This window comes from Trachemys scripta, chromosome 8 (assembly GCF_013100865.1).
Source record: "Trachemys scripta elegans isolate TJP31775 chromosome 8, CAS_Tse_1.0, whole genome shotgun sequence".
NCBI lineage: Eukaryota > Metazoa > Chordata > Testudines > Emydidae > Trachemys > Trachemys scripta.
In genome coordinates this window covers 72,881,675-72,905,486 of record NC_048305.1, presented here as the reverse complement: position 1 = coordinate 72,905,486, position 23,812 = coordinate 72,881,675, and the positions used below count along the sequence as shown (strand labels likewise).

Below are 23,812 nucleotides of genomic sequence, written 5' to 3'. Positions count from 1 at the left end.
GGACAACCTTAGCTCTAGATGGTACCACCAATCCCACCAATAATAAATATAGTTCAAATTCTTTTGCAATTTCCAAAACACAATTAAGGAATTAGGATCAGATGCTAAAAATTGAATAATACTATTTGGGTTATGTTCCCTGTACCATAAAATCACTATGAATTTAAATCGTTTGCACTGAGTAGTTCCAGAAGATATGGATCAACATTAATTAATAAGTAAAGACATTGCACTGAAAAATCAGCAAATTCTCTGACTTCTACAAACTATTTGTTTTAATATTGTTTTCTGTCAAACACAAACATATTTTTGTCCTTGATAAAACTAAACACTCTGTGTAATCTCAGCTTCTGTCACTTTCTCCTTTTTAAGCACTCTAAATATTTAAACAAGGTAGACCTGAAAATCTCAAGTCAGTAATCTTCTCCGTATGTCTTTGCCCCTGAGGTATAACTATTAATGCACTAGCACTGCATTGACATGAAAGAGATAGCTATTAAAGTCCTACCTGCCCACAGGCCAGGCCCATGCCTCTCTCCCCCATGCCATGAGGACATGATAAATTTAACTCCAGGGCATCTGCACCGGAAGCCTGTAAGACATGCACATACACATACACAAAGTTAATCATAAATATTATACTCTTACATTCAGGTACTTTTGGAACTTGACACAGATCACTCATGTTAAATGTAAGATTTTTTTTTTCTGTCAACCTTTTTTCTTTTGGTGTTTAATAATAAATAAATATAAGCTAGAGTTGAGCTAGAGTTGTTGGACCATTATGAGAGGGTATTGTCGTTTTCTGAGGAAAAATCAGAAATTCAAAGTAAAGACTAAATTTATAAAGGAAAAATAAAGCAAATATTTTACTTAAATATAAATATTTAAGGACACTTCAAAATCCATTTTTTAAATTGTTTACTCATGTTGAAATGTGATTTTTATATTTCAAATTTTCAGATTGCTGGGCTTAGAAAAATGGGTGGGATATTAGAATTTTTCTTTATGAGGGTGGGACAAAAATCAGGAGTAGCTCTGGTATTATGAAAACCACAACAGCTATAAGAAATCAGACTCAATAAACCAAATTTTTTACATTTGAATTGGACTGAAGATGCATATATACAAAGGTGATAGCTAATAGAGTACTTTATAGGGTGGCCTTTTAAATCAAGTTCAAAGAAATTTTTACTTATACAAGTGTATCAGCATAGAAAGCTTACACCTCAAAGGGTTTGGCTTGGCTCAGATAACAAACACTCTAACATTTGGATGCTTGTCTGAATTTTACTGAAGCCTCTTGGGTCTACAAAATTAGTTGGAAAACTGTATGATAACAGGTTTCCTTGTGGCATTTCAATACTTCTGCTGCTGTTCCCAGCTGGAACCTGGACATGAAGTGGAATGAGAGGATGCATAATAATGAAAGTGAAGTTAACCAAACTTCAAATGTTAAAAAACACTGTGTTTAAGTTTGAGATATGCTGAAATTCAGGACGGAGCTCTTATTTTATCGTAACCAGTTTGCCCATCTGTATAACTTACTAAAACTGAAGAGCGACTAAAGATCCATCATGATTAAATGAGCCATGCCCAGAAGAACTTTATTCAAAATTCAGCAAGAGTGTAGGGAAGTCACAATTTTGAAAAATGAAATCCATTATTTTCAGCTGAAGAAACTATTTATGCAGTTCTCAGTCTCAGTGACTCAGAACCTCTGCTCAGGTGCTGATAACTGCAGGAAGACCATCAGGAAAACTTCATTTTCTCTTGTTCAATTCCACTACCGTACAGCCTCTTTGCAGAAGAGTTTTGAACTTTTGTCCACAGGCAGAACATCATTGCTAAATTGGTTCTTCGTATTTGCCACCATGTGTCTGTTTGAGATTAACAGGGAGATTAATAGCTTTTAACTCTGATTTTATGTCACAGGGATACTTTAGCCCTGGAGCAGCATCTGGCAAATCAAAACAAAAACATACCATTAAATTCCTGTGTTTCACTTCCTACTGTGTGGTTGTTAGGGAATCCCCCACAACAACCATACTGAGCCCTATTGTGCACTACTGATACATTGCTATTGTGAGAGATGCAGTGTACCTTTTCCACTGTCATGTATGCGCCTGTATATGTGACATACATTCAGCTTCCTGGCTTGCATCTCCGACACAGAAGCCCCTTAAATTTTGGGAGGAGCAGTTCTGAATACCTGTTTCCTCCTCAAGGTAAAAGTATATGGTGAGAGGCCATGCAGAACCAACCAAAATCCCAAGGGAATGAACCTATTCAGATAGCAGTATAAGATTTAAAGTGGTCATCCCAACCCTTTAAAAATAAAAATGTAGGTGTTGGGGCCTTGTGACAGCTGAAGAATAGGTATGGACTCCGGGAGGGGTAGGAGATGGAGGATAGTCCCTTGGTCTTTTGGATTTGGTGAAAGAGAACCTACAATTAGTGTAGAAAAGCCTTAAATAAGCCTCTTAGCCTGAGCTATTTGAAGTTATATGTGCAACAAACAAATTGTGAATAACATCACTATGACCTTAGGCAACCTGGTGTTCACACGCTACACACAACCGCAATGAGTTTTGCACAAAATATGTGTTGTGAGGTATCACTTGAAAATTAACACTACACTGGTCAATAATATCATTGTAAAGTATGTGTAACAATGTTGCATATGAAATTATGTATACTCACTAATATTATGGTTTAAAGTCTATGACTAAAAGGTGTTTAAACCAGGCACATCATGGGGAGTTGATAAACAGGGTTTCTGCAGACAAAGGAAAGAGGCCAATTTGTATTGGAGGAAGAGAGAGTTTGCATAGTAGCATCTACCAATCGAGGAGGATCCAGCATGGAGCTCATGGCTCCTTTACTCAGCATGAGCTAACGAACTTTATCTGTGGCTACCCTTCAGAAGAATAAATTTCAAAGGTTCACTGAACTATAAACAGAGGGGAGTGAACCCCTAGGTTCCATCACTTTAAAGAGACAAAGAAACAAAGACATTTGATCTCTGTGATGGGTCCTGGCCAGACCAGCCAGTAAAAAGCTAGAAAGAAACTTTGATTGAGAAAAAAACCATCTTGAACTTGCTAGATTACATTTTATACTTCTAGATGCTTTTTTCACTTTTATTTGCTCTTCCTTTATTTCTTTTACTTTGTATCTCTTAATCCATGATCTGTTGTTAACAAACTTGTTTTGCTTCCATTGTAAGTCATCAGTGCTGGCTAAACTCAGTAAAGTGTGTGATTTTAGTAAACTGACAGGTTGGAATGTTATACAGAAGGGATAGGCAAACAACATCCCACGGGCCGGATCCGGCCAACCAGCCATTTTAATCTGGCCCTTGAGCTCCTGCTGGGGAGTGGGGTCTGGGGCTTGCCCTGCTCTGGTGCTCCAGCCGGGGAGCAGGGTCGGGGGCTGCTCCATGCAGCTCCCGGAAGCAGCAGCATGGCCCCTCTCTGCCTCTTACACGCTCCAATGGCCCCGCTCTGGCGCTCCAATGGGAGCTGCAGGGTCGGCACCTGTGGACGGGGCAGAGTGCAGAGCCGCCCGTCCACACCTCTGTGCAGGAGCTGGAGAAGGGACATTCCGCTGCTTCCGGGAGCTGCTTGAAGTAAGCGCTGCCTGTATCCCTAAGCCTCTCCCCATGCCCCAATCTCCTGCCCCAGCCCTGATCCCCCTCCCACCCTCTGAACTCCTCAATTCCAGCCCAGAGCACCCTCCTGTACCCTGAACTCCTGATTTCTGGCCCCAGCCTGGAGCCTGCACCCCCAACTAGAGCCCTCACCCCCACCGCAATTTTGTGAGCATTCATGTCCCGCCATACAATTTCTTTTCCCAGATGTGGTCCTCGGGCCAAAAAGTTTGCCCACCCCTGTTATACAGTCTCTGTAGAGGTAGTGAACCTAATACTTTTTCTGTAAGAATCCAGTGAGAGGATCTGGACCCTGCAGGAAGATGATGTGGGGCAAGTTTGGGGCTCGAAAGGTTCTAAGGTCAGCCTGCAAGAAGTATCCAAGTGGACAAAGCCAGGGTGAAGCTTGCAGGCTGCTGGCTGGCTGTTTGGGTCACATTTCTGAACCAAAGTTGCACAATCACAAGACACCCAGGATTACAAAGCAGACATTGACCAAACCCCTTAGTAGCCTGGATCAACCCCCAAAATGTCCCAATCAGTAAAATGATCTATTTATAAAGATTATACCCGGCTCATGTTTTGTGTTGGCATGGAGAGGTGTTTAGTAGTTCAGTTTGCAACCTCTTCTCTATGCCTCAGACCTGGTAATTTTGAAAACTTTGTGAGAATCAACCCTCTATTGAAATGGCGGTTAAACTAAATTCATGCATCATTTGTTCATCAGAAAAAGCTGATGTCTGCTTCCATTGATGAGTAGGAAGAAGGGAAGTTACTTAAAGATTTTTAGAAGAAATATATAATAGAAAGATGAAAATGTGAAATTTATAATAAGCTACAAGGAAATTAAAAGGTCAGACACTATTTAAAAAATGTTCTTCTTCAAAATAAATCAACCAAATTCCCTCTTTGAGTTGATACTGTGAAATGCTCCAAAAGGAGACACTAGCCACTGCACATTTAGACAAGAAGTCAGAAAGAAGTTCAGTAGTTGCTGGTACACACAGATAACTCCTGTGCTTCGAAGACTAATCACGAAAGTTAGTTTCCCAACTGCAGAAGTGGATTCCATAACTGTATACTCTGTACAATTGCTTGCATCAGGGCATAGTGTTTGTTGTTGACCTCAGAAAATAAAAATAATTAAAGAGTAAAGAACAAGAAAAAGCCCATGGAAGACCCAATTAAGAATAAATAATATTTCCCAAAATACCTTTTCTCTAAGGTAATTAGCAGAAATTAAAAATAAAAAAAATACTGACAGATCCAATGACAGCAAATGAAAAGATTTCATCTTCTCCTCACCAAGTTACTCTGGCAGAGAGCTCGAGACACAGTATCCATTCCCTTTGTCTTGTACTTGCCCCTAAACTAGAATTCTGTTCTGTATTTACATTTTTTCTTATTGAACTGGAGTGACTTTTGCCTGCTGTGTGACAAGTTTCAGCAGCTTTGAATGAATGTGATCATGGGAAAAGCTATCCATCATTTTCATGAGCCTTCCACTTCCTAGTCAGCTCTGCAACTTGTGACTATGAAGCTGTTGTTATTTTTGTTACTGGCTTCCATGACAAGCTGACCTTTAACATGAATAGGTCGGTCTCCTGTGGAGACAGAATTCACAACCTTCTGGGGCTTATGCACTCTGGAAGGCCACATTTATTATCTTCTGGATAGGGCCTTAAATATGGTACAGAAATATTACTGCATTTTATTATTAATTATGCTAGGTGCTTTCCAAGCTGCGGACATTAAGAATTACTTTGAGTATGTAAGTTACATCACACTTTACAAAATATATTTATCCAACAACTCCATCGTTTCCAAAGTGCTACTGCTAATACAACTACAGATTCAAAATGTGTCTTTTTTTTTTCAAATTGATAGCAATTACAGATAAAAGAACACTAAACATTTTTGCCTTATAGAAAAGAAAGAAGAGGAGTAAGCGGCATGATAAAACCATTCATCATAGTCAGTTTAAAAGTGGTAAAGCTCATGTCAAGCATGGATTCCGCAAAAGATTTCATGGTCAATTAAGTAAATACAGGTATAAAATGGACCTAGTGTTGAAGATCACAAAGCCAATTACTGATAATGTTTAATTTCACTTCCCTAAATCCCCAAAGTGATTTTTTTTCCTCATAGGTTTAAAATGACCAAAGGAAATAGAGAAGCATCATTCCAGATCACTCTAAGAGGCTTTAGAAGGCTTTGTGAAGAAAAATCAATTATATACATAGATATATACATATATGCACACACACACACACACACATATATACACTCATAAATATATGCACGCCCCCAATTATTTATGTGTGTGGTATTTATAATGTAATTAATTCTGAACTAAAGCTAAGAATAAGGACTAGCTGATTGTTTTTTCTTCACAAAGGGCATTAAAGCTTCTAACATTGATTTGGATATACACCTCTCTATTTCCTGTGGACATTGTAAACCTTTGAGGAACAAAATCTGTTTCATATTTAAAAAAATATGCTGTCTTAATCAAGTATTTCTTATGATATTCACCATGGACATAAATATTTTTAATAGCTTTTTTTCCTTCAAATTGAAATACAAATTTCAGGTGTATGGTTGGTTGTTTGCATTTATGCAAGATTGGATTTATATTACAGAAAACCTGCTGACTGCTATTATATAAAATGGCTTTCTTTGCTATCATTTTTGCAAGTCTGTATTAAAACTAGAATAGCATTAAATGAGCCTTTTATACTTTAAATATTCAAGAGTTTTATATTCAAAATTTCTTCTGGTGCTGTCAAACTAGTGTGCCTGTAGGCAAGGTAAGATCAAGTTAGGCTCTCAAAGGTAGAATTAAATTTTATCAGGGCATTCATCATAATATACAGTTTGCTTAAAATGCAAATAAAAAGTATGTGGATTCAGAGACTAAAGGCTTTTCAGGTAGTGTGTAAAAATCCAAGGGACAGGCTTTTATGGAATAGATGTTCTTTAAATTTACATTTCCTTCATTTTAATGAAAACACAGAATAAACAAATTATGATGGACATGCTTTAAATGTTCATTTTTTACTTTGAATCTATTTCTTCTGTAGAGTTTCTTATTGCAGCTCTTTATTTAAGAAAAATAAAAACAAGACATAAAAGATGAGGAAACATGTTAAGGAACAATTACCTCAGCCATTTTTGAAAGTTCAGTCCAGTCATCCTTGTTGTAGCTGCACATGATACTGGCAATTACAATCTGAAAAGAAAATACATCCAATAATTTGTAAGCTGCTGTATACGTGAATTATACCTACTATGTATAGTGACACAGAATCCTGTTGTACTTCCAACCAGTAACTATTATAGCACTGTATCTGCACATTGAAGGCAAAAAAGATCCACAGATTATCAATGTTTTCAGTATTAAAAAACAATTATTCAGCAAAGCTGGCAATACTACACAACCCTAATTTTACAGTAGTTTACATTGTCATCAACATATAGAGCCCAATTCTGCTTCCAAACAGTCGATGAGAACAGAAGCAAGCCTAGGCACCTGTATCTAACAGGTGCATTACCGAACCTAGCTGTTTACAGGAGACAAAACTGTAATTTTAATAGTTTATTACTACTTACTATATCAACAGTATTATAGGCTCTTTACAGATAGGTAAGAAGACATGTCTCTGCTCCAAAGAGTTAACAATCTAGATTGGCAGCACAGAAATACAAAACTCCCATTGATGTTAATGACGCTAGGATTTGACCCGGGAGGGGGGGGTGGGAGGGATGTAACACTGACATTCACTATACATCTGAGTAGCTCCACCAAATATCTAATGTCTTCTAATCTCTAGTTTAACGCCCCCATTAGGGGAAGAGATGGGATAGCAGGCCATTCGGAGTAAGTTTGTTTTAATGAGGGAATGGCAGTAGGGAAGAGTGTTACTCATGCATAAAGTTACAAAAAGGGTTAAATCTTTGCAAGATTGAGGTCTAATTTATTGTTCACATGCACCTCCTGGCAATTTTCAGTGCTATTGTTTCCAGGTTTCTCCCTCTAAGATTATTCGCATTCTTTTCCCTGAAGATGATTTAGCTTTCATTTTTCCAAGGTGAATTTCATTTGTTATTTTCTGGCCATTGTTGCAGTCTCTCAATGTCTTTGTCTGTTATTTCTCTTACCTGCCTGTTGTTCTCTACATCTCTCAGTTTTTGTATCTGTGAATGTAATTAAGTGCTGATTATCTCAGCTTCCAGATCATTAAAGGTTTTAAATAAAACTGGATCTAATATGTCATCTCTGATACTCCGGCTAGATACCTCTCTCCAACTCAATACATTGTTGATATGGGCCTTCAGCCAATTTCCAATTTATGTGACAGTACCCAGTGAACTGAGACTAGAAGACAGCATCTGGCCTGGACTGTCAGACCTTAGGAGACTCCATCATATACTTTGAGGGACATCAGAAGAATGAGGGTGTCATATTTTCTGCTGGCATAAATCACTGAAGTCAATGGACATTCTGTCTCTCTCCAGTAGCCTCTCTTATAGCCCTTACACCAGCAGAGAATTTAGCCCAAAAGATCCTACAGCGGGCAGAAATAAAGGAAGAGGTTAGAAGAAAAAAAAAAAACAGAATTGAAGGGATGTCCCTATACTTCTGGCAAACAGAGGCTAGGGACACCATCCCTGCCCATCCTGGCTAATAGTCATTGATGGACCTATCCTCCATGAATGTATCTAGTTCCCTCTGTGCAAATTTTATGGTTGGAAAATATGTGGAAGATGAGATATTTAAACTCTCCAGGGAAGTGGGTGAAAGGGGCAGGAGAAATGATGAGCATGGTTCCTGGGAAAATAAAAGGAGTTGCCCAAAGAACAATTTAACTGCCAAAAGCAGTTTCATGCTTTTATAAAAAGAAATGTGAAATATAAATCTCTCTTTTTCTTCAATAAAAATGAAAAATTGCATTGTTCTAAAGAGTTGTTTTTGTTTTTTTCTTGGCAAAATAAAAGATTTTGAAGTACTATATTTCTCCTATTAATATATTAAATGTATATATCTTTAGTTGTATACCTACTAGCATAAATATAAAAACAAACAAATTATTGATTAAACATGTGCAGTCACTGTTGGTGTGTTTTATTGCACCCCTTAAAGTATATGAGAGGAATAATATGTCAATTCTGTTAATGACATTCCTTTATAACACATTTAAAAAAAAAATATATTTTTATAGTTACAGGACAGGAAGTTCTGTGGCCTGTATTATTCCAGAGATTAGACTAGATGATCACAATTGTCCTTTCTGGTACTGAAATCTATGAACTCTATTTCATAAGTGTTAGGTCCAAGGAAAATGGAGTATAGAACAGGTTGTTTGGCCAGCTTAGCCAAAGTTAGGCTAACTGTAGTTGCTGGGCCATTCCTGTCTCTCTGTGAAACATGAGGACATGCTTGCTTGGACTTCAAAGAATGAGATAAAGGGGGGACCGTATTCTTGTACCAAATGTACTAGGAACTTGCAGTCTCCACTCCCTGTTTCTGTTCTTCATCTGTACTCAACTCCCTCCTTTCTCCTAGTTTCTGGTGCATGACAACAAAGCTCATAAGAAGTTGCTGAGGCATTATGAATTGTTTGTACTGTCAAAGAAGATAGATATGCATGAATATTAGAAGCTCTTAACTAGTAAAGGGGGGGATCGGGTTGCTTTAACTATGACGCGACGGAACTGTCTATATAATCTCACTAGTTATTGTAATTGGGGCTGGTTCTCTCTGGAGACAGGCCGCTCTCTATTGTTGTGTGCACTCTTCAATAAAGAGCTTGTATTGGTCCTTGCTGGTGTTGCCTGTCTCTCACTCTGCGGTCAGACAACGAACCTTGCCGTCTGGGTTAAAAAGTCCCCGACATAAGCATTTAAGTTATCTTGGAATACTCAAGATGACTTAAGTGCTTATAAAACAAACATCAACAATAATAAACAAGGCAGTTTTTTAACAAGGCAGTTTTTTGTATTAAATATCCAAGAGCATCAAAAGTTGAAGCTCATTGTGTTTCATACTTCATTATCAAAACTAAGTTTAGGAAAGTATGTATATATTCAGAAATTGAAGGGTAAAGAACTATATAAAATGCTGCACTGGCTGGATGCTGCCCAAGAACCCATGACTAAGACAGAAAGATACCCTGACAACATTCTGGAGTCACAATCTGAAGTACATTGGAAATCTAGGAAACAATTCAAGTTCAACTTAAACCATTATTTTTTTTTAAGCAGGAAAAAGCTATAGAGCAACAAAGGTGAATAAGTATAATTATAAGTAGATGAGTTAGATTTCCTCAAGTGTTATTAATGAAGTTTGAAAATTCTACTGGGAGTATACGAAGGAGGAGGAACAAGATATGTGGTGTTTCAAGGAGCTGTTAATTAAGAAAACATGGAATCATAGAAGCCTACGGTTGGAAGAGACCTCTGGAGGTCACCTAGTCCAACCCCCTGCTCAAAGCAGGACCAACCCCAACTAAATCATCCCAGCCAGGGCTTTGTCAAGCTGGGCCTTAAAAACCTCTAAGAATGGAGATTCCACCACCTCCCTAGGTAACCCATTTCAGTGCTTCACCACCCTCCTAGAGAAATAGTTTTTCTTAATATCCAAGCTAGACCTCCCCCACTTCAACTTGAGACCATTGCTCCTTGTTCTGTCATCTGACACCACTGAGAACAGCCTAGCTCCATCCTCTTTGGAACCCCCCTTCAGGTAGTTGAAGGCTGCTATTAAATCCCCCCTCACTCTTCTCTTCTGCAGACTAAATAAGCCCAGTTCCCTCAGCCTCTCCTCATAAGTCATGTGCCCCAGCCCCCTAATCATTTTCATTGCCCTCCGCTGGACTCTCTCCAATTTGTCCACATCCTTTCTTTAGTGGAGGAGAGCCCAAAACTGGACGCAGTATTCCAGATGTGGCCTCACCAATGCCGAATAGAGGGAACATGTTTATTAAATATTGATTAATGTTAGTATTCACATTTAAAATTATGTATGTACCTGTGTCTAACATAGTGGATCATGGTAACAATAATATAGTTGAAAGCTGAAATTGCATTTCCACTGTAAATGTTCATGTGAAAAATATGATGAGAAAGTTTGAAAAATAAGGTTTTTGTTTTATTCTCTCTCTTTCCCAATGTTCTCTTACAACCTGAAATTAAAACTGATTTTCCTATTTCAAACCCAATACTCCACTTTTGTAAACAGTCCTTACTCAAGGGACTACTCCCTCAGATGAGACTGGGACAAATAATATGAGAGCTACTCTTGTAGGTAATGATTTATCCTTTTTCATTTGATAAATATTGCTTTTTCTGCATTTCTAACGGAGCTCAGTTTTGTTTTCATCTTTCTTTTATTCAAAAGCATCAATGATACTAGTGCATCTCTGGGAACAGGGTTCATTACTTAACTTGTGTTCCTTCTACTAGCTTTTTCACAAAAAAGCCTCTGTAGTTAGGCTAATTTCACTTGATATCAATAACAAAATCATGTTTTAATAGCCAGATAGGGCACTTTGGTGATGTCAGAGGCATGTATTAATGCCTAAAAACACAGGGCTGGGAATTTATCAAGAAAATGCAGAGTAAAACCCATATACTTATTATATACAATGGATGGAAAATAAGGGAAGCAAAAAGGACAAAGGGTAAAAATCATTCCCTTCATTTTTTAGTGTAAAATAATATACCCATTAATTGCAAATTTCTGGATCCTCTCCCCCGTTATAGCACTCTCTAGACTACTGGCCTCTAAAATGCCAGTTTGAAAAAGTATATGAACCTACAGAGCAATTTCCCACAAACATATCCTTAGAATTTAAGCATTCAATGACAATTTTCAAAAAATTTGTAAAGGTAGAGTGATGTGCAGCCTAGACCTTGTCTCCCAAGGACAAACTCAGAATGAATTTTTATATTTGACTCCTGTCAGGAGTCCAGAAAAGATAATTTATAATAGAAATACAGAGAAAACTTTAATTCTGATTATTTGAACAATGGTTTTGAGATAAATCTTAGGCCAAATCTTGCTCACCTTACTTACATAAGTAGTCTATTGACTGACCAATAGAGCATGCAATAAAGCCACCGCTAAAATGTAACATCTCGTAAATGAATGTGGGCTAAATTGTGGCTTTACCATAAACCCTGAATAAGGGGCAGCATGTGGTTGTGCTGACTTAGAAGCAGTCTAGAGAACCAGTCATGACTGTATCACAATCTGATGCCCAGTTCACCCCTTGGTCCAGAACAGAAGTGCCAGCCCTGTATTGGGTACAGATTACTTTCCTCTTTGCACCAGCTAACTACATTGGCCAGGGTGTATATGTGCGTGTGTGGGAGGTGAGGTGTAGCATAGCCTACTCCTCTCCCACCCATGCTGGAGGTTGGAGGAGTGGCCCCATAGACACTGCTTTCCCCCACACTACTCCCCGTGGTATGAGTAGTCTAGGGAGAGGAGTAAATGGATTCCTTACTCCCTGAGCGGGCACACGGGCGAGTGACAATCTCTCCCTGTGCTTACAAGGATGAACAATTTTACTAAGAAAAAGTTTGTGAACTTAAGTCAGACTGCACGTTTAGAACAGGCTGCATTAGGGACGGGATTTTCTTGATTATTCATGCAGCAAAAGGCCCCAAAAGAAAACTTTTTTTTTTTTGCACTATAATCTGCCATTCGGATCAGGAATTGTAAGATGAATACTAGGTTCTTTAACTACAGTACAAAAAGCTCCATTTTGCACAGTTCTGTAACTAATGCATTAGTAGTTGTTTTACTTAAAAGGACACTGTCAAGGTACTTCTCCTAACCTTTAACATATTTTTCCTTACCGTTCATAATAACCGTCTAAAAGCTTGATACAGAAACCTCTTTCCTTCATAAATATTTCTTCCCTTCCCTATGCGTATATGACTGCATCATGAATTTTGTGATTTTGGTTTTTAATTTTTAAGTAAAAGGAACATAGAAATATTTGTGGCCTTTTACCCCCTAACACACAGAATTCATTATAAAGACTTTCTAAACAAAAAGAAAAAAGATTGGACCTATTTTGGGTCTACCCATCTTGACCATTTCTATTTAAAAATAGGCCATTTTAAAGCTTTATCTGGAGTATTCAAAAGGTATAGATTTGTTCACACAATTTCTCCAGTTACTGCTCTGGAAGGAAGAGGGGAAGCCTCAGTAGATTCAAAGGTTCTGACAGGTCTCTAGATTTTAAGATGAACATTCCTATATTCAGTACAGTAGCTATCTCAGACAGATCCCAGTCCTATCTATCTTCAATGATCATACTTATGATTCTCCCTCCGCTAGCCCTATCCCTTTTCTCTTCCTAGACTATTCTCTCAATCCTATAGACATTCTCCCCATACTCAAGAAACAACAGCCACCCTACCCATAATTGATTTTTCTTTATTCCCTTCCCTCTTTATCCCAGGGATTATCCTCGATTAACCTGAGTGTTATGAAAGTTCTGCACCAAGTTCCATTTAAAAAGTACTGCTGGCTTTAACCTGTACTATCACTCCATACTCTACACCAAACAATGCATTCTGAAGTACTTTTGAAAATCTCCATGAACAGAAAGAAACTGTGGGTATTTTCACTTTGAGAAATTTCTGCTGAAGGCTGTAAAACTAGGAAGGAGCTGCAGGGAGGTAGAAGGATTAGGTTTGTAATAGTTGCCTATTTGAAAAGGAGAGTTCACTAACTTGACTAAGATATGGAAGAGGAAGAATGGCTTGATGGGCAGAGAGAACAGAGATTGGTAGATAGAAAAAGTATGTAATGTATATATGAGGTTATTCTGAGTTTATCTAAACTTCAGAAATGAATTGCATTTGGTTTGGATAAATAGGAAGAGCACAATCCTGGAAAGTCGCGATTAGTTCCAAACCATTTTGCCCATCCTAAACCAATAAAACAAAGCTTAGACCCTAGACTGGTTTGGTCTGGAGAAACTGAGCCCAACTGCTCCCAAAGAGAACTCCTTCATTTCAAAGAATTTACCCTGTAAGAAAAGGAACAGACAAACTGCAGGAATAGGCTTTGTAAATTATTAACAAAAATCACAGGTTGGGGTGATCTTTCAGAAAGCAGTGAGAAAATGGGGTGGTGTTCATCACCCATGAAGGCTTGGTAAAACAGGGCAAACAGTTATCAACTGGATCTTAATCTCAGAGCAAAATTCACCACTATACAGAGGCCAGAACAAGGGCTACATGGCACTCAAATCTAACCTTCATCCTGTTTCACCCAGACACAGTAAGCATTCCCATTCCCATCTAGCACATTTCATGAAAGCATTTACAAATGCAGCAGGATGATGGCTGTTCAATGAAAATAGTTTACCACATGCTATATTTTTCAGTTATTACAAGCAAATGCCTCAGTCCTTACTTAAAAACAAAAAAGACCAACCAAAGTTTGCTGTAACTTTGTATCAGATAAAAGAATGAATTCACACTACAGGCCATAGGCCATATTCTGCCCTATTTTGTGGCACTCCAGTGGCATAAAGTGGTTGCAAAGGGGACAGGTTCCTTTGGTTGTATAGAACTGATGTAATGACTTTATGCTAGCCTACCTCTGTACCCTCAAGTCTAGGAAGCATGTCAGGAGCCATTCTTTGCCAGAGTAATGACTCATGAAGGGCCACTACAAGCTAGTGCAACTCAGAACATTCCGTAGTTGCTCTAAGTTTCACCAAGTACCAGTGTCAGAATTGTGGCAGTGAAAACGTGCTGTAGAGATGTGGCTAGAGCAGCACCCCCTTGTGGACCTTCCAGATGCCCTGATGAGATCATGGGGGGAGGAGGGGAAAGAAGAAGTCTCTATCTCCAGTGTCCATTGCGGTGGGCCCTGGTCCACTAGCTAATTGTCCTTTCAGTCCTATTCTTTTCTGCAGGGCTGAAATGCTCTAAAACAAAAAGCAAACCCAACTCAATACTGGGCCTCCCACCAGTCTTCCTGTGAGGCATCCCTGCCCTTTAATTTGGGCTCAGGTCCCAAACAGTCTCTAACTTGTGAGTCACTTGCTCCTTGGGGGTCTAACTGCTCCTCCCCAGTGGATGCTCCAGCTAGCAGGCCCATATCTCCACAACTTGGCGAGCAAATCTCCCTTTAGGCAAAGATGCAGAGCTCTAGCTTCCTTCCTGGATAGTCAGCCCTGAACTTAGCCAGGCTCTCTCCTTTTATTCCCCACTCCAGGCTTGGCACTGGCCGCAGGTATACCAGTGGTGGGGCTAGCTAGGCCCATAGGCCCTCCTTAACACCTTCTCTGCTGGTGTGGGGCCTCTCTGCCCCATTATAGGTGCCTTAAAACCATTTTCCCCCTATGAATTTGGCCCATTAAACTCAAGTTTTTTTCCCCCAAGCTGCAGTGAACTGTTCAGGTATAGCTCATCACTATCATATATTAGCAATTTGGCAAAGATTTGTCAGACTATTATGCTGCTTCCTATTATGATGTCTTATTTGCTCTGAGGAAGCATCTAAGAACACCACTCATAGACCAGAATCCCATTGTGCTACGTGCTGTACAAACATAGAAGAAAAAGACAGTCCCTGCCCTAAGGTGCTTACTATCAAAGCATATGGCAAGAGACAACAAATAAATACAGACAGACAAGTGGGAGCACAAAATGAAACAATGAGACAGTAAATAAATAATTGCAGTTTCCTACTCCCAAATCATTGATTTGGATAATTTTTTTTACTCTCCACCTTGCCTCTTCATCAGGCTCTTGGAATCCCACCTGTTTCCATCTGGTGTACACAATTCTTTTGTGCACAGCTGCATGGAATCTTACACTCCGAATTGCTAGTTTATACAATGAAAAGCTTTCTAAAATCCATCTGACCAGAAAGAATATTCTGTTTATAATAAATATTACACACACACACACACACACACACACTTAAATGTACAGTAGTGAAAAATAATCAGCACCCAAAAGATGTGTTCTTGTTAGAAACTTTTAGGAGCCAGTTAAAATGTGTTGCCTTGTAGACCTGCCCAGGTTTTTATTTTACTTTGCTTTTTCATTGCAGTTTTTGATTTGTTGCAGAACTGAAATAAAAATAAGCTTCTTATTAAAAACTACCTAGAATAGCAAATCCCATGCAATAAGAGAGTTAACAATTGTAAACCCTGTCATGTCTCTGAGAAGCAGAGGAATTATCTTGTTATCAATTTAATAATGGAACATTGAAGTAAATGATGCCATCCACTGACACCAGTAACACTCTCTCTCCTGGGAAATTCATGTCTGTAGGAACTGTCAATCTAGATGGATATGGACATATTAAACATTGTACCTTCAGTCCATAAATCTATTCTTTCTATGCTGCCTTAATAAAAAGATTCTGCATGGTGATAAAGACAAGCAATGCAGAATGTCTTGACATTACTGACCTACACTCCTCCTATTTAAAAAAAAATCTTCCAGAGAGTGGATATTAAATAATTTAACAATCTCTAACTTTCCCTTGTTTTTCCTCATATCTTGTATTTAAAATATCTTCAAGAGATTTTATGTCAATAAAGACTGAATAATTACATGAAGATGCAAATAGCGACTAATGCTGTATTTATTATCCAGCTTGTTTAGAAAGCTAGCTGCTTACATTCCTATCTTTGCTTTATATCTTCTCCACTGTTTTTTCAAACTAAAGTGGAAATAATATACAGTATATCTAAAAACAAACAAACAAAAACACACACACAGGCGGGGAGGGGGATATTTCAAAGAACAAAAAGGGCCACATCTGAGGCTAAACTGAAATGTTTATTTTCAAAGCAGGAAAAAATTGATCCTGTGACAATGTTCACTTATGATGACTCCAGTTCTATTACATCAAATGACAGATGTAGATTTAATCAGATTACTGATGGATGTCGGTGAGGTAGACTGGGATATAACTCCAAATTAAGGCACATAGTCGCTAAGATCCAATGTAAGTCCTCAGGCAAATGAAAACTGGGAGTTGGAGACAAGCCAATTTCTCAAGAAAATAATAAAATGTTGTTGCTTTCTCTGCAACAGGATGCTAAACAGACCACATCTGATGAGCTGTCACCTGATATAATAGACCAGTAGCTTGATTTCTAGAGATGTTCTCCACCCACAATTCCCCTTGAAATCAGTCAGAGTTGTGGGAGCACTACACAAATGAGGAAGGCCCAAAACACAAGTTCCATGTAGTGCTTATTGTAGACACGATAGTGATGGGTGCAAGTGATAGAACAATATCAGTGAATAAATCTGGCAGCCACAGCAACACAGGAATCCAGTGAATTTACATGGAGAGCTGGCTGAAAAATTATACTTTTTTCCTGTGGAAAAAGTTGTTGGCCAAAACACTGGAAAAAATAGTTTAAAACCCATAACATTTTCAATGAAAAAATGAAAAAAAAAATTGACCATAGACTGAAAAATTGTAAGTGTTGAGCCAAAAAATTTCAGTTTTTTGATTAAAAATGTCAAATATTTTAGAGGAAAGAAGACACTGTCCATGAAAGATGTCCAATGAAGGCAAAATCAGTACCTGGAGAGCACACTTTAGGGAGACAGGAAAGCTGTAGGTGATCAGAAAACCCAGGGTCATTATATGGGGGAGGATCAAGAGGTTCATCAGTTCAGATAAACTCCTCAAAGTCTAGAAGCTCATATAAATCTTCTCAAAAATTATCTGATGGCTGCAAACTGGCCTGGAAATTCATAATGATCTTTGGTATTTTATATTTAGAGTAAGGATGAAAATGACAAAGGAATAACTTTTCCCTCAGTCTATCAGCCTTTTTGGTATGCAACAAAAACAAAGTACATATGTGTAATTACATGAATATTAATGAAGGGGAAAATACACAATCTAAACAAGATTGAATCTGGGAGAGGTGTGAAGGTTTGGGTCCGACTCCATTCTTAGATAACTAGTGAATCACTGCTTGGAATTTACAGTTCCTGCAGGATGCCGCTAAGTTTGTAACACCCATGCAGGAGTACCTTCTGGGCAGCGACACTTTCAAGAGGAAGCAAGGGAGGCCAGTGTATGATCAAAGGAGCTAATGGAAAGAGATTATATCTGGTTTTACAATATTTCAGACACAAACTATAACCTGCAGCTAAAAGTTACCAACAGGAAGCTGACACTTCATTGATTCTTAAGACACATATGGAAAGACAAAGCAAGGGAAGAGGCAGCACAAATTAGTTGTTTTTTTCCCCAGTACGGATTTTTTAACATCTATCAATCAATTGATCTATGGTACTTATACAGCTCCCATTAGTATCTGAAGGCCTCACGGCCTTAACTCCTCTCCATTTTAAGCTAATCTTAATTTTACAGATGGGGAACTGCGGTGCAGAAAGCCACAATGGCATGCCAAGGTTGCACAGGAAATTTACACAAGTCATTTTGAAATGAGAGAGGTGTTTTCAATGGTAGGACCCAGAGGCATGGGCACTTGGGGACAGAATAAATTAATTCACTTATTTTGCCATTTAAATATAGTGCGTAGCTAATGGTGCAACAGTGATTTACCCCACAGAGGATCTGGCACTATGTTGCCTGCTAGCCATAGCCATGGAAGGAGCAACACAGTGGCCAAACACTTTTACATGGAGTGCACTAGATACATTTCTTTATACCACTGTATCTCTTACTCATTCTGGCCCCCTTGCCACAGGACCTGAGCACTGATCTGTCCATTGCTCTCTCTCTCCCTCTTCATATGTTCTTTTTTCCTTCTTTTCTCTCTACCATTTCTCTCTCTTCCCCCCATCCCCTTTCCAGGTTCCCATCTCTCTCTCTCTCATTCTTTCTCTGTGTTTATCTTGCCCCAGTGTTCCTTTTGCTGCCTCCTCCACACACAAAGGTCTCATCTACTTTCCCCACTGCCCTTGAGCACAGCTGGTCAAATCTCTTTTTGGCAATCAAATTTTGCAAATGAATAATCCTTTTTTCACTGAATAATCCTTTGGGGATTCTCCTCCTAACCCGGTTATTGAGTCAGCTCTACACATGCTGTTCCCCAGTGTATTCCCTCTCTTCTTCCTCTTTCCATCCCAAAGAAGTCTATCCTACTCTACCCTTCTCTCTTTTATCCTCTGCTTGTCTTCACCTCCCCTGAAGCCACATAGCAGACAGAGGTTAAAGGGGTATTTTAGAGGAGAGGGAGAAAGGAGAAACATGTCTTTATGCCCTACTTATCTTTTATTCTTCATCTTCTCCCATTACACATCACTGGAATGTTACAGCAGGGATTGGGAGGGATGCGTGAGTTAGTGAATGCAGGGTTGCTTCCTCCTCTACCCAGCCACTCTCTCTGTCTCCATGCCCTGCTCCTTGCACCGCTCTCCTCCCTGTGATGCAATGAAGGGAAGGGAAGCACCATTGGGTGAGGAGTGAAGTCAGAGACGGGAGGAAAGGCTGTTCTGCCTGCCTGAAGAAAATACACCTTCTCTACACGAGAAAGGGTTTTCCAGCAAACACTCCTAATGTAAACACACTTAAAACCGCCTTCACCAAATAAGGACACTCCACCAGAGAAGTAGATCACATCTTGTAATCAGCCACCCAAATACCCCAAGAGAACCTGCTTCAATATAGAAATAAATCCCCTCTTATTGCACACCTCTAGTTATCACCTACTATCCCATACTGGAACCCATAGGGGGTATCAAACAACTACAACCTATACTAAATGGGGAACCCATCCTGAAAGAAATCTTTCCTGAAACCCCACTTCTGGCTTTCAAACAGTCCCCCAACCTCTCCAAGCTCATCAAGCAGTGTGGGGACCCCTAGATCACAATTTTGTCACAGATATTTTTAGTAAAAGTCACAAACAGGTCACGGTTTCCATGAATTTTTCTTTATTGCCCTTGACCTGTCTGTGACTTTTACTAAAATATCTGAGACAAAATCTTAGCCTTACTTAAAATGTGTGCTAATTACTTATGCTAAACACCTTGCGCCTTATGTTCCACCCTGCATTTTGCTGTGATGCTGGGAGCACCTTTCCCGGTCCTGAAGAAGAGCTCTGTGTGGCTTGAAAGCTTGTCTTTCTCACCAGCTAAAGTTGGTCCAATAAATATATTACCTCTTCCACCTTGTCTGCCTGACGATAAGGCAGAACAGCTGGTTCAACTGATCTGTGGCCCAAACTGCAGAGGGTGAAGAGAACTTTTAGTCTTTAACCTAGCACACAAGACAGACTTCTGCAAACAGTCCCAAGAACCTTAAATGACCGTCTGATAGGCATGTTCGTTTTAAAGCTCTGTGTGGCTCGAAAGCTTGTCTCTTTCACAACAGAAGCTGGCCCAATAAAAGTTACTACCTCACCCACCTTGTCTCTTTAAAGAAACTATTATTCAGTGAAATCCATCCTGCAAAATAGGAAATCCACTGCAGATCACATGGAATTTTAAGGCTCTGGGATGGCTTTATTCAATTTAAAAACTACAATTCTTTACCTCCCAATGCCACACATTTCCCTACCTTCAACATCTGTGCTTTTAAGTCACAATTCAGGAAAGCATGCACTGTGATGGGAGTAATCATGTACTTAAAGCTAAGCACGGGCTAAATTGCTTTGCTGAATTGAGCTATAAAAGCACAGGTGAAAGTAAGCAATATGAGTCAAGACAGAACATACATAGAGCAGGTATGGCCATAGCTAATTGAATGCTAACTGTATGTACAGAAATAATAGCAGCTAAAATGGACACACTTACTTTTGATATGATCATCATTCTGTGAAGTCAGTATGTTCTTATCCTTTCACAAAAGGGTCTGATATTACAAACTCTACCACTTTGACTTCACTGAATGACAGTCCAGTGATAATATGGGAGAGTGGTCACTTTAGCTATACTAATACCATGCCATAAGCTATACTGCAATCTCCCACTGCCCTACCTCACAAACAAAATGATTCTTACTATGATTCCCCACAACTTTTAAGTAATGAGAATTACAGGGAATTACAGATCCAATCATTTGTGGACAGCAGAATTAATACCCAGCCCTAAAAAAGAAGTTCAAATTCAGATTTTCTCTGTTGTTGCAACTACTAGCTATGTCCCCCTGCCTCAAGGTATCTAATGTGCCATTACCAGAAGGACATCGCTGTACAAAGATGATGATGAATTTTCTCAAGTCTGAAGCAGGCAGGCCTGCTTTAGATCCTGGCATACACTGGTATTTGTGACTTTTTAGTGTCTAGTAATTGACTGCCTGCCTGTATCAGGCATCAGTTTTTTGCTCTCAAGAAATCATTTTTGTAATGTTCTTTTTAAATAATTTTAGCACTTAATACTTAATGGTTTCCTCTAAGTCTTGATCAAATGGCCACACAGCAATATCAGACCCATTTTATTAGGTTTCAAAAGTGGAGACAATACTGAAGAAAATTAAACATGAAAGAGGATATAAACTATTGATGGGTGAATGTGGTGGTGTCTAAGGTTCTGTGAACCTTGCAAGCTTTTTTGGATTCATAGCGTTCAAAAACAAAACCAAACCAAACCCAAGCTCAAGTTTTGCAAAAGCTTTTCTTCCTGTAACTCAGGATTTTCTTCAAGAGCAATTAAATTAAAAATAGTTTCCAAATTAAAGAGACCCCTGTGCTTTCTACTAGGGAGAGAAGAACTACATCCTCAAAAAGATAGGCTGGCTCAAATGGGTGAACTGCAGCAGATACACACTGGTTCTCTATTTCATCATTGAACTTTTTCTCTCTGAATTTCCTCTTCCACAGTCTCTCCTAAGTGGGACGAAAACCCAGTGAGTCATGTAGCATCATGTTCAAATCCCAAGATGGTAGGACTTCAACAGTCCCTTCTGAGACATACGATCTGAGAATCTCGTGAGTGGGTAGTTTTATCTTTGCAAACAGACATTCTAATTTACTTAAGTAGCTAGCTGTTATGTTTGATGACCCAAGCAGTCTTTTGGCTGCACTCCAGAAGCAAATAAGACACAAAATTAAGGGCAAGGAGCTGGCAATTCTCTTCAGACAAATCTCTTCTCCTTGACTGCTAGTTCTACCCACTTCTTGTTAAACTTTTAAGGAAGCAAACCAGTGAATGCTGAGAAACGGATAACAATTTTCACTAAATAGAGATCCATTTAACTGTAACCTAACTTGTTCAGAACTACTGATGTGTTATCAGACATTTTCCTAGTGAAAATTTAATAGTTTATGGGGCTATATTTTAGTTAGAATGAAAAAATATGTGAGCCTAATCACCATCCAGTATAGGAGAGGTTTTAGCACGAACCTAGTTATTGACAGACATTCAGCCAAAAAGGTAAGTAAGCTGAGAATATACACAAGATCAGATCCTGGGCTACTTTAGACCAACTTTGAGCCCTTCCTTCCAAGACCAAAGCTGTCCAAAAGATGGTGTAACCAGCCACAGAAGGATTCCATCAGAGCATATGGGGAACATCCAGTGCCCCACAGTCTGCTTCTCCCACACCACTCCCTTTCATGAGGCTAACACAGAGGCTGCGGCTGGGATGTCCCTATGGTCCAGTGATCTCCAGCAACAATAGTAGCCCTGTGAACTTGTTGGCAACTGACAAAACTTATAATAGTCATTAGGCTGCTCTAAATTCTTCCAGGGGACCAGAACAGTGAAAATCACCCTAGCACTGGTTTTAAGTCACCTTTGCAATCTCCTTCTGCACTGCACCAACTGCTACTTGGCCACAGATTGGGATCTGGGCCATTCTGGTAGACCAGGACTTCCCACATATTGTTCAACTGTCTCATGCACTTTCTAGGAGTCCAGGACTTGCAGATGTATTCAGCCTTTAATATGGTGCTGTGACCCATGGAGAAGACAAGATTTGGCTCAGAGTAAAGCTCTTATACCCTTGCGCACCTAGAAAAATGTGGTCTGATTTTCAGAGGTGTTGAGCAATCCAGCTCTCACTGAAATCAACTGTAGATACTCACCCCCTTGCAAATGAGTCTACTCCTATTTAGGTGCTTAAATATGGATTTAGGAACTGAACTTTAGGCACCCAGATTTCAAAACTGTGACCCTACTTAACCGCTATTGTACAAATTAACACAAATCAATGTAAAGTGCTCGTTTTACCACAATCACTAAGAATACAGAGAATACTTTAAAATGAGACATAGGGATAAAAATATGAAATAGTTGGGTGTAAAACACAAATCTCTGAAGCAATTTCCCTGTAGGGAACAATGTAAGTGGCAGAGGACAAGGCAAAAGAGAACTTGCTAATGTTATCAACAACACAGTTTTAAATTAAACAAAGACTGAATAAATGTCTACTTGCAGCTGATGTGAAAAGGAGCCTTTCAAGTAGTCTCTTGAATGTAAGCCTCCAGGAAATAAAAGTGAGATTTTTCTTTTAAACATTAAAACAGACACTTCTCCTTCCCTCTGGATATACCTACAGTACCAGAATAGCAGACACCAAGACCCTGTGTAGAAATGAGGGGCTCCTCTATTGGGTCAAGCTAATATTGGGCACTTGAATCCAGCATGAGGGTGCTTGGTAATTAATGCTGAAAAGGTATATTTTTTTAACTCCAGTCTGAATATACAAAGACTTAGAGTAACTATGTAAAATGCTAACTAAAATCTGGGAACACCTGAGGTACAGCGAAAGTTGGAGAAAAAGGCTAGGCAGGGTTTTATGGTGGCAATTGTTAAATCTGATTTACTAATAAAGCCAAATTATGGGTGTATTAGTAATATATACAGTAGGGGTATGATCTATTCAGAGCACAGTGGGAATTGTACCTGTTTATGCATACTCTGCTCAGTGGAAAAGGTAGAAATATATTTTTAAAAGTAATTGTCTCAGAACCTCCCACTCCTGAATCACAGACTGAAGTGCTTTTCAAAATGATAGATTAAAATATGAGTTTAAGGCCTTGTCTACACGAGAAAGGGTTTTCCAGCAAACACTCCTAATGTAAACACATCTAATAGAGTTCTTTTGCCAGTACATCTTATACTCATTCCCTGAATGAAATAAACTATGCCAGTAAAAGGATACTTTTGCTGGAATAAATAATTATGTCTATACTAGGGCTTTTGCTGGCACAGCTATGTCTAATTAAGTGTGAT

The 23,812-nt window shown here is 39.0% G+C and overlaps 1 protein-coding gene across 2 annotated transcripts in view; it reads right to left on the bottom strand.

The window, feature by feature from the left end:
* DPYD (dihydropyrimidine dehydrogenase) overlaps positions 1-23,812 on the bottom strand; it is a 595,247-nt gene that overhangs the window by 154,737 nt on the left and 416,698 nt on the right. For both annotated transcript variants that reach the window (XM_034779205.1, XM_034779204.1), the window contains 2 exons: positions 6,816-6,884; positions 509-592 (listed from right to left, as the gene is read on the bottom strand). In XM_034779205.1, the coding sequence (XP_034635096.1) occupies positions 509-592; positions 6,816-6,884 (153 nt within the window). The remainder of the gene's footprint in view (positions 1-508; positions 593-6,815; positions 6,885-23,812) is intronic.